Source organism: Mesocricetus auratus, unplaced genomic scaffold, assembly GCF_017639785.1.
Source record: "Mesocricetus auratus isolate SY011 unplaced genomic scaffold, BCM_Maur_2.0 Super-Scaffold_100014, whole genome shotgun sequence".
NCBI lineage: Eukaryota > Metazoa > Chordata > Mammalia > Rodentia > Cricetidae > Mesocricetus > Mesocricetus auratus.
This window is the reverse complement of record NW_024429197.1, coordinates 57152473-57169653: the sequence shown is the minus strand read 5'-3', so window position 1 is coordinate 57169653 and position 17181 is coordinate 57152473. Positions and strand designations below refer to the sequence as shown.

Genomic DNA, 17181 nt, shown 5'->3' with positions numbered 1-17181 from the left:
ATAAGTAGGAACAGGCAGGTAGCAGTTAAGGGAGAGGGTCAGAGTGTCTGCCTGCTTCTTCTCCTTGGTTTCCCCTTCAACTGTTGCTGGTGTAGCTCGCAGCTCACAGCCCATCTAGATTCCCCTGCTTCTGCTTATGACTAATATCCCACACCATGGCAAGAGCTGCTGGCCAACTCTCTCACACATTTTCTTTAAAACGAACAGGAAATGTGCATAAGACCAAAAGTTTAAAAGGAATCCAATTTTCAGATATTTAAAGGGAGAAATATCATCGTATCAGACCATAGAGAAGAAAAAATCTACCATATTCTACTATAGGCCTACTAAGTAAGGATTTTAACTCCAAGTTTTTCCCCAAATTAGGAAATTTGGGCTTTCAAAACACTTCTATTTTAACAAAAATACCGTAAGGCATCATATGGAACCTTTCAAAGTTTAACATAACTAGCCTTTTTTTAAAACTTAAATTTGTTTTACATTTCACCAGAGCAAAGTGTTAACTAAGCACAACACACTTTGTGTTATAAGGTTTTCCTGCAGACATACTTAAAAAGTAAGAATGACGCATATCTTTTTAAAGTTATTTTGAAAGTCAACTACTATCTGAGTTATGTACAGGTACTCCACTGATGATAATTTAACAACGACGTTTTGAACCAAGTTCAAGTTAGATATTGAACACATGTGGTTTGTTTTGCACCCAGCTCTGCATTGGATCGAGTTTATAATGAAAAGCTGTCCATGACTCAAATGAGAGGCGTCCATAATTACACGCCACAGTGCAATCCTCATGCAATGAGCTTGCGGTTTGCCAGCGTTAAGACAATACATGCAGTTTTATGGGAGAGTTGAGGTTTAATTTTGTTCTCCTTTGATTCCATAAATGGTGGTGTTGACTTTGAAATAAGCCACCTAACTTTATTTATATATATGTGTGTATATATATATATCCTATTTTTCATTTCACCATGTGGTAGTATATTGGAATATTGCTAGGGCAGTTATATTTCATTGTACATTTTCATTGAACTATTGACTTAATAAATCTGTTTTGATCTTCTTTGGGGAATTATTGGGCAAGTTTTCTAATGCTAAGCATATTGACTTTTAGGAAGACGGGGAGGCAGAAAGCAAAATATAAAACACAAAAATAAGCATCCTTCTGCTTTTAAAAATGTGTTTGATAGGTTGTATTTGTCAGCGGAACAACTTTTAATTTAGTAACCTAATATGGGTATGCTCAGCTGAAGCAGGACTTGGAAGTTAGTTCCATAGCTTCAGGATGGGGAAGATTTTGCTGCTCTTCTTGTCTGTGACATACGGTACAAGGGTTGGCCCTGGTTTGGTCCACCTGCCAGCCGAGTTTAAAGTTTCCGAGGCTCAGAGGAACACAATGACTTGGATGAGGCAGCCTAAATGGGAAGGACACTGCTGCCGCAACCAGGGAGCCCTTAAACCCCGGCTAAACTAACATCTCTCTTTTTAAATGCGTCCATAACGCATTCTCTTTTTTTTTTTTTTTCTCTGACGATCCACTGAAGTCCGATCCTTGGAGACATATGGCTGGAAAATGAAACGACCCGGGAGTGTGGCCACATCGTTATGCCGTGTGGTGTAATACCAGATGGGCACTGTGAACGGCGCAGAGATGTGAATGGACAGTTTGAAATGGCAATTTCCCCCTCATCGAGCAGGTTCCATTGCCCTCTCCTGTCTCTTGGCATAACGAACTAGCTTTTGCCCTTCTCTGCAGTATCAATTACCTCAAATTGGAGGTGGAGTGACCAGAGAGGAAGGAATGAAGTGATCCGGCTAATCTTGCTAGCTGCGGAGCACCAGAACCTGGAACTGCGACCGAGTGCGGATCCGCCGACTGCGCCCGCGGCATGGAGCGCACGGACGCCCGCCGGGACCCAGGCCCGGCCCGGGGAGCCGGCTGCTGAGCTCCTGACTCCGCCAGGCCGCCGCCTCCTTGCGCCCTCTGCCTTTACTGTCAGCGTCGCCCACTCTCAGAGAGTCATGGACGACGGCCCGTTGCCAGACCTCAGAGACATCGAGCTGAAGCTGGGGCGCAAAGTGCCCGAGAGCCTAGCGCGCTCGCTGCGCGGGGAGGAGCCGGCGCCCCGAGAAGGGGCTGCGGACCCCAGCGGGGCTGGCGGGAGCTGCAGCAGCAGCAGTAGCTGCAGCAGCTTCGCGCCCTCTGTGTCCTCCTCCTCTTCATCCTCCCCTGCCTCTGGCTCTCCACGACGCAGCCACCCCAGCGCCCTGGAGAGGCTGGAGACCAAACTGCACGTCCTCAGGCAGGAGATGGTGAGTGCGATGCGTCAGCGGCGACCTGGGGACCGGGGGGCCTGAGACCCGGGAGGGTGGTGCGGGAGTCGAGGAGAGGCCGTGAGGAGGAGGAGGAGAGCGGGAACTCGCCTCTGGACTTGGCTGCAGCTTAGCTTGGACCCTGAGGACTTTGCTGGTTCACGGGGTACTCTTGCAGCTCAGTCGGCTCTATTTTATAGTAAGAGGCGCTCACTGCGCACCACTCTGCAGCTGCCAGCCGCAGATTCTCCTGCACCAGCCTGCCGAAGGCCCGCAGTTGCTGCGCCGGTCTGGGCCTGCTGCGAGCCGTTTATGCTTTGCCTTGGTTCAAAGGGTGGTTTAGTCCAAGGCACTTAACGCAGAAATGCCTCCCAGTTGTCCGGGAGGTGGCGCGGCGGGGTCCAAGCCTGCCTCGGTAGTTTGCTCTCCTCCACCCTCCCTTTAATGCAGCAGCTGCAGCTGTCCCAAAGCCACTGTAGAGTAGATTCTCCACAGCTGGTTCTGAAGACAATGGCTACTCGCCCTTGGTGTGCCTATGAATGGCTTGTTTCACTGTTTTGATCCCGGAGAGCAGGTGACCTGAGCCCGGGGATTTGCTAATGACCGCCTCCTACCCTTTCCTCTATTCCTCAATCAGCACTTGTTTTCTCTGCCGTTTATGTTAACCTCGGATTAGGACAATGGGTCAAGTAGATTTAAGACTCGTTATTCCGGATGTGCTTAGACTGAGGCATTCATTCATTGGCCTTGAGCTCTTCTTCGGCCAGTCTTAGCTTCTACAGATTTCATTCTTTACAGTGATGAGCTGGTTGGAGGAAATTATCTTTTTCTAAGCCTTCTGAAGAAAATGTGCACAAACCAATAGCAATTTCTGCCAACTTGCTGGGGAGGAAGGTTCCAAGAGCGGCCTTCAGTCCCCAGGGCGTGAGAAGGGCTTCCCACAGAAGTAGCCTATCTGATTGGGTTCATGTCTAAGCTTCCTTCCATTCTCACTTTCTGTGATTGGAAGACATTATTAATAAATTCCAAGCAAAGTGACAGTTTTCAGAGCTCATGACCTATCAAAACACTACGGAATATCTCTCCAAAGACCTTCACTAGGTCTCTAAACCTGGTCTGCTTAAGGTCTTCCTGTCTTAAATATTCACTTACCGGCCGGGCGTTGGTGGCGCACACCTTTAATCCCAGCACTCGGGAGGCAGAGGCAGGCGGATATCTGTGAGTTCGAGAACAGCCTGGACTACCAAGTGAGTTCCAGGACAGCCTCCAAAGCCACAGAGAAACCCTGTCTCGAAAGACCAAAAAAAAAAAAAAATCACTTACCAGCTGAGAATCTTCCCAATATTGAAATATATGTATATTTCTGCATGTAACTGAATATTTGTATATATATATATATATATCTTTACATTGTAGATTTTATTACTATTCATATTTCACTAAGTATATCTAAATACACATATACAAGTTATGCATATTAATCCCACCAAACACTTATTAAGGAGTTACCATATCATAGTAAGCAATGAACTCTGAAATATAAAATAAAAAAGTAAAGGAAGTGAGTAGACTCTAAGCACCCCAAACATGCAACGTCAGAGTCACTGCTGAAAACACTTTTCAGTCTAGGCAATGGTTCTCAACATGTGGCTCATGACCCCTTTGGGGATCACATATCAGATATTTACATTAAAATTCATAATGGTAGCAAAAATATAGTGATGAAGTAGCATCACAATAATTTTATGGTTGGGGTCATCACAACATGAAGAACTGTATTAAGGGTTGCAGCATTAGGAAGTTTGGGAAATACTGGGCCTTACAGGGTGTAAAGATTCTTGCCCCTGAACCTGACAACCAGGACTCACATGGAGAGTCAGCTCCTGAAAGCTGTGCTCTGACCAACACACAAACACCATGGAGTCACATGCACATGTATGTATACCCTCACAATCTAAATTCATAATTGTAGAAACAAATGTTTTTCAATGCATTTGTCTACTGAGGGCTTTCAAATCTCTTCCACTTATTTGCCCTTTATTCGTTGTGCTGAATTCTGTAGGACAATGAAAACTGGTCATTTTCAACTGAGAATATCTAACAGACATCTATTTTTCCTAATGGAAAATTCCACGTTGATAAAAATCTTTTCTTTCAACTATATCTTGCTATTTATTTTGACCACCATGTATCAATTTTTAAAAAAAAAAGATTTATTTTTGTTATGTGTATGAATGCTCAGCTTGTTCATACCTGGCATTCTCGAAGACCATAATGTGTGTTTGATGCTCCAGAAGTGGAATAACAGACAGTTGTGAGCCACCTTATGGGTACTGGGAACGGAACACGGGTCCTCTGAAAGAACAAGTGCTTTTAACTGCTGAGCCATTTATCCAGCACTCTGCTATTAACTTTTGAAAAGGCAAGGACAACAACAACAAATTGATGAAACTTTTTTTTTGTATTTTCTCTGTGATGTCTCAATGTCTGCAGACTGAGAAAAATTTATGTCAGAATAGATGCTTTGTGATAAACTGTGTTCTAATAAAGGACACCATTGAATAAATCTTTCAAACACTGGTCTCATAAATTCAGAAGGTAGTGGAGGTATATTTCTTTGTCAAGAAGGGCATCATTTTCCTCTATGTCTATGTTATTCTTGTGGGTATTCAAAACCCTTGCTTAGGCATAATTGCAAAGTGACTAACTTGTCTCATTGTATTGGTGGTGGTTTTGCTGCAAAGATGGGATGGATACAGTTCCTTCTGTCTTCTAGCATCCCAAAGTAGAGGATGTAGGCAGCTAGCATGGGTTCAACCTTCCTGTCCTATGGCCTAGCACTGAATCAACCTCTTTAGGAATATGCTCAATCCTACTCCTTATTTTGAGTTGTTCATAGATTCGATGGTCTAGAATCAGTTTGTTTTTGTTTGTTTGTTTGTTTTTGTTTTGATTGTCTTCACCATCCCTTCCTCAAAAACACTCTAGCTATGCAAAAGTCTTTCTTGGTGTCTCCCAGATTAGGCATTTCTTCTTTTCCTAATAGAACGGATGAGTGCCCTCAAGGTCACAGCGCAGCAGACACTGAGGTTTTTATATACATACGATCCCACCGTTATCTCTGTTCTCTTCTTTAGCACTTTTCCCCCTGACATGTTTGCATGTGTCTGGATATGTGTCTGTGAGTGCAAGTGTAGGTTGACATCATATGTCTTCCTCCATTGGTTTCCACCTTACACATGGAGGTAGTGCTCACCCATTTGGCTAGTCTAGCTAGCCAACTTGTTCACTGGGTTATATGAATGCATCTGGCATTTGTGTGGATTCCAGGGATCCAGACATTGGTCCTTATGCTTGTGCAGCAAGCCTGTTTCCCACTGAACACCTGTGAACCATCTCTTCATCTCTGTCATCTTCTTTCATGCTTCCATGGATAACGTCTTCTATTATTGTCTATAAATGTTGTGGCTCTTAGAGATCAGGGAGGTAGTTTGTGAAGCAGAAAAGTGAGTAAAGAGGCTGAAGAGGAGACAGCTGTTTCTGTCCAAACTGCTTAAAGTTGAAACCCTTCTTATTTTTTTTTGTTCCTAATTTATTTTTTATTTATTTATTTTTATTTTATTTTCCAGTTTAAATTTAGATAAGAAACAAGGTTGCTTCACAAGTCAGTTCCAGGTCCCTCTCCCTTTCCCTCCCCTCCTCCCATGCCCCCCCCCCCGTTATCCCCTCACTCCCCCAGGGAGGGTGAGGCCCTCCATGGGGGTGTCCATAGTCTGTCATTTCATATAGGGCAGGGCCTAGACCCTTCCCCAAGAGTTCAGGGTGAGAGTGCACCTCACATTGTTGGATGGGAGTCCAAAGTCCGTGTGTATACTTGGGATGGGTACTGATCTGCTGCCCAAGGCTCAATAGATTCCCTAGGCCTCTTCACTGACACCCAGATTCAGGGGGTCTTGATCAGTCCCATGCTGGCTTCCCAAGCTAATGCCTGGGATTCAAGAGTTAACCTTTGTCTGGTCAGCTGTTTCTGGGGGTTAAACCAGCCCAGTCTTAATCTCTTTGATCATCAGTCCTCCCTCTCTGTTACTGGCTTTCTTGAGTTCAGCTCAGTACTTAACCAAGGGAGTCTGCCTCTTCTTCGATCAGCCACTAAATGAAGTTTCTGTTTCCCAGACTCTCTGGCCATAGGATTGTAGGCTGGCACTCCCCAGGTCTATGTCTAAAATCCATATATGAGAGAGTACATGCCATGTTTCTCTTTTTGTGACTGAGTTACCTCACTCAGGAAGGTTTCTTCTAGTGTCATCCATTTGCCTGTGAATCTCATGATTCCATTGTTTTTTTCTGCTGAATAGTACTCCATTGTGTAGATGTACCACATTTTCTCTATCCACTCTTCGGTTGAGGGACATCTAGGTTGCTTCCAAGTTCTGGCTATTACAAATAAAGCTGCTATGAACATAGTGGAACAGACATCTTTGTTGTATGAATGGGCATCTTTTGGATATATGCCTAAGAGTGGAGTTGCTGGGTCTTGTGGTAGGTTTATTCCCATTTTTCTGAGGAATCTCCATACTGATTTCCAAAGTGGCTGAACCAGTTGGCACTCCCACCAGCAATGGAGGAGTGTCCCCCTTTCACCACATCCTCTCCAGCATAAATTGTCATTGGTTGAAACCCTTCTTAATAGCACAAATAGTGCCACATGTAAGGGAAATATTGGTAAAATTGGTTGCAAGCATAATTGGATACAATAGGCCAATCCTAAGTAATTTTTTTTGGGGGGGACAAAGGTGAACAGCTGTAATTTTGAAGTTAGAGATTAGGAAATTTGACAACAAGAAAGAAATGTAGGATCTCACGTGAAATTTATTGTGAAACTGGAGGTAGATACTCGGCCTTTGATACAAAATCTGCCCAATAAGTTTGTGCATGGTTAGCTCCTTAGGCTCATAGTTTGCAGATTTCGAAATCAGTGAGCATAAAAATTTGAAGGCAGTGATTTAGACTTTCTTACTATTACACAGTCACATACTGCAATTGGTTGTCAACTTTTGCTTTAATAAATTTTCCAGAGCAACACCTTGGACTAGACACAAATAAACATGGAAAAAAAACGGGGCTCAACAAGTGCCTTAGCAGTTAAGAGCCCCTACTGCTTTTGGGGAGGACCCAGTTTGGGTTTCCAGCATCCACATACATACACGCAGCAAAGCATTCAGACACATAATATAAAATAAATAAATTTAACGTTTGTTGAAAGAAAAAAATCATAGATGGCGCGGCTTCCTTGCTTTTGTAGTTTAAAAAACAAAAACAACAAAGCAAAAAGCTTTAAAATTCCCTAAAAGCAGATTTTCATTTCATTAAATTAACTGCACACTTGCTTTGGGCACACATCAGTGTAGACAAGGAGAGTTTTTAACACTTAGACCCCTCAAGGTAGAAGCAGGAAGTGGAAGACATTTTCCTTAATGAGTTCTCAAGATGGTTGCAAAGAGTAAAGGGGATGCAACTGGCCTGAAAAGGATGACAAGCCAGCATGTCAGCAGGTGCCAGATGCCACAGTGAAGACTGGGGAGCCTGGTTGTGGGGGTGACTCATGAGGATGAGCCCTGCTGGTGACTCTGGCAGCCATGCAAATTAAGGTTTTAACCTAGGGATAAAGACCTGAAGGACAGCTAGTTCCCAGCTGTAGCTGATGTTAGGGGCCAGTTTAGCATATCAAAGTGTACCTAGCCTCCAGACCTGCATCCCTCAGTCCCTACCTGTTAAGGGTGTGGCTGGAATACCCAGTCCCGCTGGGCTCTTGGTCTGGCGCTCTCCTCCCCACCTCTCCTCAAGGGGCTCAGGGTCATGTTCACCCTGGACTCTCCCAGATGTCCCTGCCTCTGGCTATGCTCTCCCTTTTATCTATGATATGATAAACTTTCTCCTCCAGCATACCTAGGAGCAATCACATCCTTTCCATTTTATTTCTTTATTGAAGTCAGCTGCTTCTGTCATTTTGTCACAGAATGTTAGCATTCTTAATGTAAGAAGTAAATCTTCTGAGAATTGCTTGCTTAATGAGTGGCACTGACAGTAACCCTAGTGCAGTTTTGCCAGAAACTCATAGAAGGTAAACATACAACTTGAAAGCCATCACACTTCCACAAACCAACGTCCCAATGCATACCCAATAATGTGGTTTGGAATTATTGACACACAGGTAAAGAACACGTTCTTAAATTAAAAAATTACCTGTTGTGGGGGTTCACACAGCTGACTGACCCCATAGTCTAGCTAAGTTTGTTGAGTTCTAGTCTGTACAGGACCCAGCCCCCTAAATAAGGTAGAGAACAATAGAAAAAAAAACACTCAACATTGATCTCTGACACACACACATACACACACACACACACACAGAGAAAATGGATGAATGAATGAATAAATGAATGAGTGAGTGAATGAATGAATGAACACAAACTGGAGTTCCAGATGAATCAACAGCAAGTTTTAATACCAGAAGTATCACTGTGTAGAGACTTTTAGTTTATCAGAGTCTTACTATACAAACCAGACTGGCCTTGAACTCAGAGATCTACCTAACTCTGCCTCCAGAGAGCTGGGGTTAAAGTCATGTGCCATCATGCCCACCTATATTCATGATTCTTAGCAGCTGTTTTCCTAGTTGCTTTTATTTTTGTTAACCATCTACCATCTATCTACCTATCATCTGTCCATCGTAATCTACCTATCATCTATCATGCATACCTGTGGCTTCAAAGCATACTAAGGATGTTGTGATTGTGTTGTACCTTTAGAGATTAACAGCACTAAACTTTGATGCTTGTCTGCAAAGAGAGAGCTAATGTGCTGCATTGTACACTGGAAGAAATGGTCCATGGTGCTCTGCTGTGGGCGGGTGTGCTGAAAGCACCTTGATGATCTTGATGTTTATTGTTTAAAAAAACAAAACAAAACAAAGGTGCTCCTTTTGTAGCCTATTAGTTCTGGCACTGGCAGTGCTGTAGCAGGATTTATCCCAAAAATCATCATAAATTTGTGTAAAAGTACAGTTTGTGTGTATGTTTATCACTGTACGTGATTACTAAAAGCCCAAGAAAACTGAGAGAGAGCTCAATCTGTTAAATGCTTGCCTTATGAACATGATGACCTGAGTTCAATCCCAAAACACACATAAAAGTGCCTGGCATGATGGTGCATGATTGTAATCCCAGAACTGCAAAGAAAGACTTGGGAGGATCCCAGGGGCTCCCTGGCTGGCCAGTCTAGCTTACTTCATCATTTCCTGGCCCCTGAGAAGCCCTGTGCTAAAGGAAGCATATGACATTCTCTAGGATGACAGAGGTTGGTTTTCTTCCACACGCAAGCACATATATATGCATCTACTTACATACAAACACATACAACATGTATATCCCCCTACAAACACATTTATTAAAAAAGAGCTGAATAACCTAAATCATTGGTAGTGGCAAGTAGATTATATATGTACATGAGATAGAAATTTGAACTATTGTTATTAATGCAATAAATATTGCTGACATTCGATGTTAATATGTTATAAATTTTTGGACCTAAGGAATTAATTATATATACATACTTTATTAGTTAGGGTTTTCTAGAGGAACAGAACCAAGAGAATGACGTTGTATTAACATACTCTGTGTTGCTATGAAAAGACACCATAATCAGAAGCAACTAGGAAGAAAAGGGATTGTTTCCTCTCATAGCTTGTAGTCTTTCATGTAGAGAAGTCAGGGCAGGAAATCAAGGTAGGAATCTGGAAGCAGGAATTGAAGCAGAGGCCACGAAGAAGCATTGCTTGCTCAGCTTTCTTTTTTGGTATAGTCCAGAACCGTCCAACCAGGGCTGAACCCACTCTCAGTGAACTGGACCCTCCCATATCAATCCCTAATCAAGAAACTGCCCCCAGACTTACAGGCCAATCTGACGGGGAAGTAACTTCTCAATCAAAATCCTCTCTTCCTAGATGAGTCAAGCTCTGTCAAATGGACAACAAACCAACAGCACAATTGAACCCTTGTCAACCTGACACAAAACATATCTCTATTGACTCATAATCCTTGCTTGTTTATCCCCAAGATGTTAGCGTCACAAAATAAACCATAGTGTAACTTTAAAAATCCCACATTGTTTCAAAAAAAATCCAAACACTTTAAAAGTTCAGTCTCTTTGAAATATCCAAAGTCTCCCAACTGTGGGCTCCTATAAAATTAGGGGAAAAAAAATCAAGCAAACAAACAAAAGCAAATTAAATACTTCCTTCCCTCAAGAGGGAAGAGCCAGGTATAGTCACAACCAAATGCGAGCAAAACAAAAGTCAAAAAACGTGAATAAAATAATTTTGTGCCCAGAATTCGGTCCATCCCAAGTAGGAAATAATGGGATTAATAAATACTTCTAGGCAGTTGCAAAACATTCTATGCAGTACTCATGATAGCCTGGATGATACTGGCTAGGGTAGTTGAAGAAAAAAAGCATTGGGCACATCAAAAATGATTAAATAAAGGCTTTTAAGAGAAAAAATAGTCCCTGTGAAGACTAGAGTATTAGAAATAATTAAGGGCACAGAAAAGCTTCTTTTTAGGATTATACATGACTCATGGACGAGAATGAGAACCTGCACTTTAGTCCTCTGCCACTACCGTGTGACTATAAAATTGCACTGCAGAGATAACACACTCCGTACCCCCAGTATAATTCAGTTTTATCACTTAGATCAGTGGTTTTAGTCACACTGTAAAACTTCATGAGTTATAGGCAGATAAAGACTGAACTGACAAAAATCTGTATGGAAATAATGTTCTTGTTCGAAAGACATTCATGGAGCTTCAGTAAAAGGTTTCCATGGGGTGAAAGTTTGAAAAGTTACACAAATGTGACTTCATAGGACACTCCGCTGATGTGGCAGTGTCAGATCCTGGATCCCAATGTGGCTAGTGGCATTATTCAGTCTCTCTTCTCCCACAACATAATCAATTCTAGGTCATCGCGGTGGCTAATCAGTTTGATGCTTCTGTTTCCCAAAGGCCTACTAGCCATTTACTTAGAGCTAACTATGAATTAAAGTGCACTCACTCTGTTTCCAGCTCTCATATCTGAGAGCACTAGCAGTGTTTCCTTTGCCTGACGCCAGCCAGACCCAGTCATTTGGAACCAGGCTCTGGAATAGAGATCGCGACATCTTCCTGCTGTCTGAGATGGTGGTAACCAGCCTAAGAAAATAAAGAACTGTTTTCTACCTGCTTTGAAAGAGTGTTGGAGACCTGGTCCTTCCTTGCAGGCCCTCCCCTGTCCTCACACACAGCTTATCCCAGCTACCATGTGCCTAGGAGTGGAACCAGCACAGCACGGAGTGGAGCTGCTCTTCTTTGCCTGTGCAGAGAGCATGCGCACCCAGTTCTGCCATGCCAGCCTGCTCTGTAATGAGATTTTGAGGTTTCAGGGTGAAGAGACAATTTAACACCACACACACACACACACACAGAGTCATAAACAAACACACACGTGTACACACACACAGACACACATGTACACACGCACACACACAAACACACATGTGCACACACTCACACATAGACACACACACACACTCACACAGACGCACAAACACACAAAGATTAGAATTCATATAATTTGGTGCGCATAGAGAAATATAGCTACATGGTGCCATTTGCACATTTTTAGCTGCAAATGAGTAATCATTTAATTTGACAGCCTCACTTGAGAGCTAAGTGGCATTTAGGGTATGAACTCCCTGACTGTCCTTGGCTTGGAGTTCAGTCTGGAACCAGGGCATTAGGAGGACATTGTGGCTGAGGCACATTGATCTGAGGTGTTTGAAACACTTAACAAACTTGTAGTGATCTTCACAAAAGCAAGGTCCCCATGGGTAAATGAGTGAGTGGAAAGAGGAACACTAGCTTTCTTGAATGTTCTCTATAGGATGAATCTACCCATTTATGTACATGTGTCTTCATTTGAAACTGCATTAATTAGAAAGATTAAAATGGTCATCACATAAGCTAGTGTTTTAACTAAAGCAGTAACTGTATGTTCCCTTCCGAACATTTTTGTTTGTTCACAGCTGTGTGAACACTGCCTTTCCCAAAGGCATCGGTCTTTGCCTTTTGAGAAGTACCACTGCATGGAATTTTCCTGCCTATAATCAGTCTTTCTAATTCAAATCCTCCACAGGAAAAATTCTAAATATGTGGCAGGCATTTAAAAATCATTTGTTTCATAATATTTTAACGTTTCCATAAGAGTTGTGAAAATCTGGGCCCACAACAATGCATTGTGCTTACCCTGAGTCCCCTAACCCTCCTATTTCTCTATCTCATTCTCTTCCTTTTCCAGCTTTCAACACAACACACACACACACACACACACACATACACACACACACACACACACATCTCTACCCCTAAAGAGTCTTAAATGTCTAAATACTGCAAATACAATATTGCTGTACTGCTGTGACTCTCAATAGTTTAGTGTTTCCCAAGGGAGACATCCATGGTGGGGGCAGGAGAGGGATGGGGGTACATGTCTTCTTTTTTTCTCTCCTGTGCATGCTGACTTCAGATTTTTCCTTTAGACATTTTTGTGACAGAACACTGCCAGGACCTGTCTTACAAAAGCATACCGGAGACCGGGATTCGATCGGTGCTTCTCAACCTGTAGGCCACCACGTGGGTTGCATATCAGATATTTACATTACACTTTGTAACAGTAGCAAAATTGCAGTTATGAAGTAGCAATGAAAATAATCTTATGTTTGGGGGTCACCACATCATGAAGGGTCGCAGCATTAGGAAGGCTAAGAACTACTGAGTTAGATGATATGAGTTGGTCTGCCCAAAGCATCAGAAAGGCCTCAGAACAGCATGCGGAAATGTCTCTTCCTGCTTGGCTCATGCCAGTTCTGTCCCAGAAAGTCTTCTCTTTACTAAATCATTCAATCCATGAGAAACCTTAAAAGGTTAATGGGGGAGATTTTGCCCTACAGAAGGTATTCAGTAATTGTAATCTGAATAAAAGGGATAACTTCTTTACCTGGTGCTTAAACAGAATGAGTATTCTCTGCGCTGTTTTTGTTAGACAAGTTACAGAGAGGGATGTGTACAAACCGAAGAAGTAGCCACTACCATATCAACCTGTACATGTCATGGCAATGCATACCAAAAGGAACTGAACTCTCCATTCTCCACTGCTGTGCTTGGGACAAGATGGAACTATCTTCTCGGATGCCTGCACTGATTTAGGGTCATATTATGAGTTCTGCTTATGGTTGGCAGGCTGCACCGTCTTCTTCATTGGCACCAGTGATCACGTGGGCCGGAGGGATTATTGCCTGCTCTGTCACTCTTACACTTAACCTCTCACTGTTAGTTAACCCTCTTAGGAGCAACAGCAAATGCTCACGCTGCTGAGTTGAAAACGAAGATTCAGAAATGGAGAGAGTTCACACACTGATAAGCACAGGCCAGCTTTCCCGCTTCCAGAACTGGTTGTTCCAGGTGTAAGGGCTTGGCCAACATAAATAGAGGAAATGTATTTCCATGTACACTCCAATTCCAAAAGTCCAGCATCACTACTGGGAATGCTCTGCAGTTTTACCACATGAAGTGTTAGGTCATGTTTGTTTGCATTCAGTCTTGAGACAAATGGATTCCAGTTGGATTTCACCCAGTTCTTGCAGAGGAATGTACAGTTAAGATTTTTTTTAAAAAGTCACTGACTTGATTTTGTTGTAGTAAGATGAAGCAGCTTGTATTTCCAAATCCTCACTTCTTGTTGGATCAGGCCTGGATGAAAACTCACAAGCACACCACTTCACCGTAGGAATACATTCCCTAGACGGGGCTCCACATCTCCACCTCAGGAAGTGTTTCAGTAGAAGGCATGAAGTAAACATGGCACATACTTTTAGCCATTGGCAATATTGGTTCCTGTGATAAGCCCCATAAGGGATATAGGTAATACTGGAGACACTGGTTCAGGTAACTTACAGGTTTATCAGGTAATAAGGCGTGGGGTTACTTTTAATTTCAATGGCATTAAAAATTCTTGTTGAAGCTCAAAAGTCTCAGGATTTGTAATAAAGTGGATGTTTTCATAAAGAAAATAATTATTTCAGAGGTGTTTATCTGATGCTGGGCCCAGAAGCTATACATCAATATCTAAACCTCCATCTGGAGCCCCGTGTCCCTTCCTCAGACCCTTCTGGTGTTCGAGTCTCTTACCATCTGTGGGCTCAGTTCCCCTTGCCTGGCCCTTCCCTCTCTTCCCATGTTACATGTAGTTAATTCTGACTTACTATAATGAGGGTCAAACAATGAATTACGTTTTATTTCATATTGGCTTTGATTTTTGTTCTCTTTTGGACTTCTCAATAGACGACACATTCTCTCATAGCTAGAACCATGTTTAATTTATTCAGCTTTATAATTTAACAGAGTACAAGGATTCCGTATTAGGAATAGATTAATAATAAAATAGCTAATAGTTAGATTACCCCTCTGAGGAAGAGATTAGAAAGGCAACAGCTGACTCAGATGTGATTGTTTAAATAGCTTGAGCAAACTGAAGGTAGTGAGAAACGTGGATTAACTGTGAAACCTTAGTGACCGAGACGGATGGATGGCTGTGTTGAGTTAGAGAAACTGAGACCAATAACAAGGTGGAATAATCCTAAATATGAGAATGGCAAACTAAGAAATTTGAGTATGGCTGAATAGTCAATAAGCAGCAGTTCTTGTTGCTATTTTAGGGGACTTATACAATATAGATAGGGGCGTTTTTGCACGCTTGCTCATTTTCTTATACTTCTTTTCTTCAGAGAAAAAGTTTCCATGTGTTTTATATCTAGTGTCTTTAAAAGACATACCTTTGAACTAGCCATAACAAGAAAACACTGTTGATTACTGAGGAATTAAAACATGCAATAAAGTAAAATATGACAGCATACTTTTGGAACAAGAATAGAAACAAAATAGGACTATTAAAATTTTATATGATACAAATATTTCAAACATATTTGTTTTCTTCCTATTGACTGTAATCCCACTGTTATAATGGTTTTGTGGTTTCATAATATGATCTCAATAAATTAAAGTTGCCCGGGTTACTGCATTGAAGTTCTCTAAAGAATTATGTTTCAATCATTTTAATGACATAGATACAGAATTCTCCACTAAAAGCAGGAGCAAAAAGATGATTATTCTGTCCAGACTGTATTATTTTATGAGTGGCATTTTCTTTTTCTTTGTTTTTTTTTTTTTTGTCTGTAGTTGTTTTCATTGTAGAAGGTAGGCTTTGCCATTTCTATCGCTGCCTTTTTGGGAGCTCAGTTCTTTGCTTGATATTACTTTTACAAGTTTTCCCCATGTAACTGTCCTTTACAGAAAGGACTTATTTTATGTGTAAGAATGTTTTGCCTGCATGTATGTCTGTGTACCACTTGTGTGCCTGGTAGGCACAGAGGTCAAGAGTGGGTTTGGATGAACTGGAGCCAGAATTACAGATGGCTGTGAGTCCACACTGTGGCTGCTAGCAATTGAACTCGGGTCTTCTGGAAGAGTGGCTAGTTTTCCCAAGCTCCAAGCCATCTCTCTGGCCTCTCTATGGAACTGTCTTAAACATCATTTGTATCACCCAAAGAATTGTCTTTCGTCTGTGCATTTCTCTAATGCAGCATACTTACTGTGTTTCTTAGATTTTGAATTGGATGAATACTTCCCAAATGTCCTGCTATGTTCAAATAGTTCCTAGCTCCAGGAATAAATGTCACTGTTTTACCTGATTCTCAAATTCCTGATGGAGCATTCTCTTGTCACATTGAATCTTTTCTGTAAGAATACACGTTTTCAGAGTTCTCCCATGGGTCGGAGTAGCAGGTAAAGCCCCAGAGCCACAAGAATAAGGTCCAAGTCTCATTCCCACTGATTCGTAGGAGAATGACTTCCACAAGGTTGCAACTTCTCCCACGTAGTGACTTTATTAAGATTAGGTGAAAGGAAATGCATTGAAGTATTAGCTGAAGTTATGACACTAAGTCTGTGTAAAGACTATTTGCTTTTGTCGGTGCTGTTGTTTATTGTTATTGGGCCATATCCCAGTCAGTAGGAAAGCCACCTTGAAAATTAAAAATTTCTCTTTGAGATTATAAAACAGGCCGGGCGTTGGTGGTGCATACCTTTAATCCCAGCACTGGGGAGGCAGAGGCAGGCGGATCTCTGTGAGTTCAAGACCAGCCTGGATTACCAAGCGAGTTCCAGGATAGCCTCCAAAGCCACAGAGAAACCCTGTCTCAAAAAACCAAAAAAAAAAAAAAAAAAAAAAAGAGAGAGAGAGAGAGAGAGAGAGAGAGAGAGAGAGAGAGAGAGATTATAAAACAAACCCAATAGGAAAACAACCTAACCCTCCCCTGCCTCTGCAGTGCACAGCTGGCAGAATTCTCCCTACTTCTGCCATCAGCTGAAGCTGTACTGAGGGGAACTCGGCCTCTGTAGAATTCAGAGCATCCCTGCAGGTGCTCCTTTACCCTGCTTCCCTAGCAGTGGACTCTGATAATTGCAAATCAGCCCAGGAAGCTGAGCCTGCTGTTACTGGAAAAAATGGCAATGGGAATCACAGTCTGATTGCTGTATAGATGCAGTACGGGCAAAACGGAGACAAGTTGGGCATTCGGTTTGTAATCGTATTCCTGAAGCAGGGGAAAGACACTGGCCACACAGAGAACCAGGCTGTTTTACTGATGTCAGAGGAGGCTACATGCAATAACCGTTAGATTTTTCAAAATTGTGTCTGCCAAGGTCTTGACTGCCATAAAAG

General features: G+C 42.3%; 1 protein-coding gene across 1 annotated transcript in view; it reads left to right on the top strand.

Moving 5' to 3' along the window:
* The first annotated feature begins 1317 nt into the window (after nucleotides 1–1317).
* Lurap1l (leucine rich adaptor protein 1 like) overlaps nucleotides 1318–17181 on the top strand; it is a 38016-nt gene continuing 22152 nt past the window's right edge. The window contains exon 1 of the mRNA XM_005082180.4: nucleotides 1318–2313. Coding sequence (XP_005082237.1) covers nucleotides 2023–2313 — 291 coding nt within the window. The 5' untranslated portion in view covers nucleotides 1318–2022. The remainder of the gene's footprint in view (nucleotides 2314–17181) is intronic.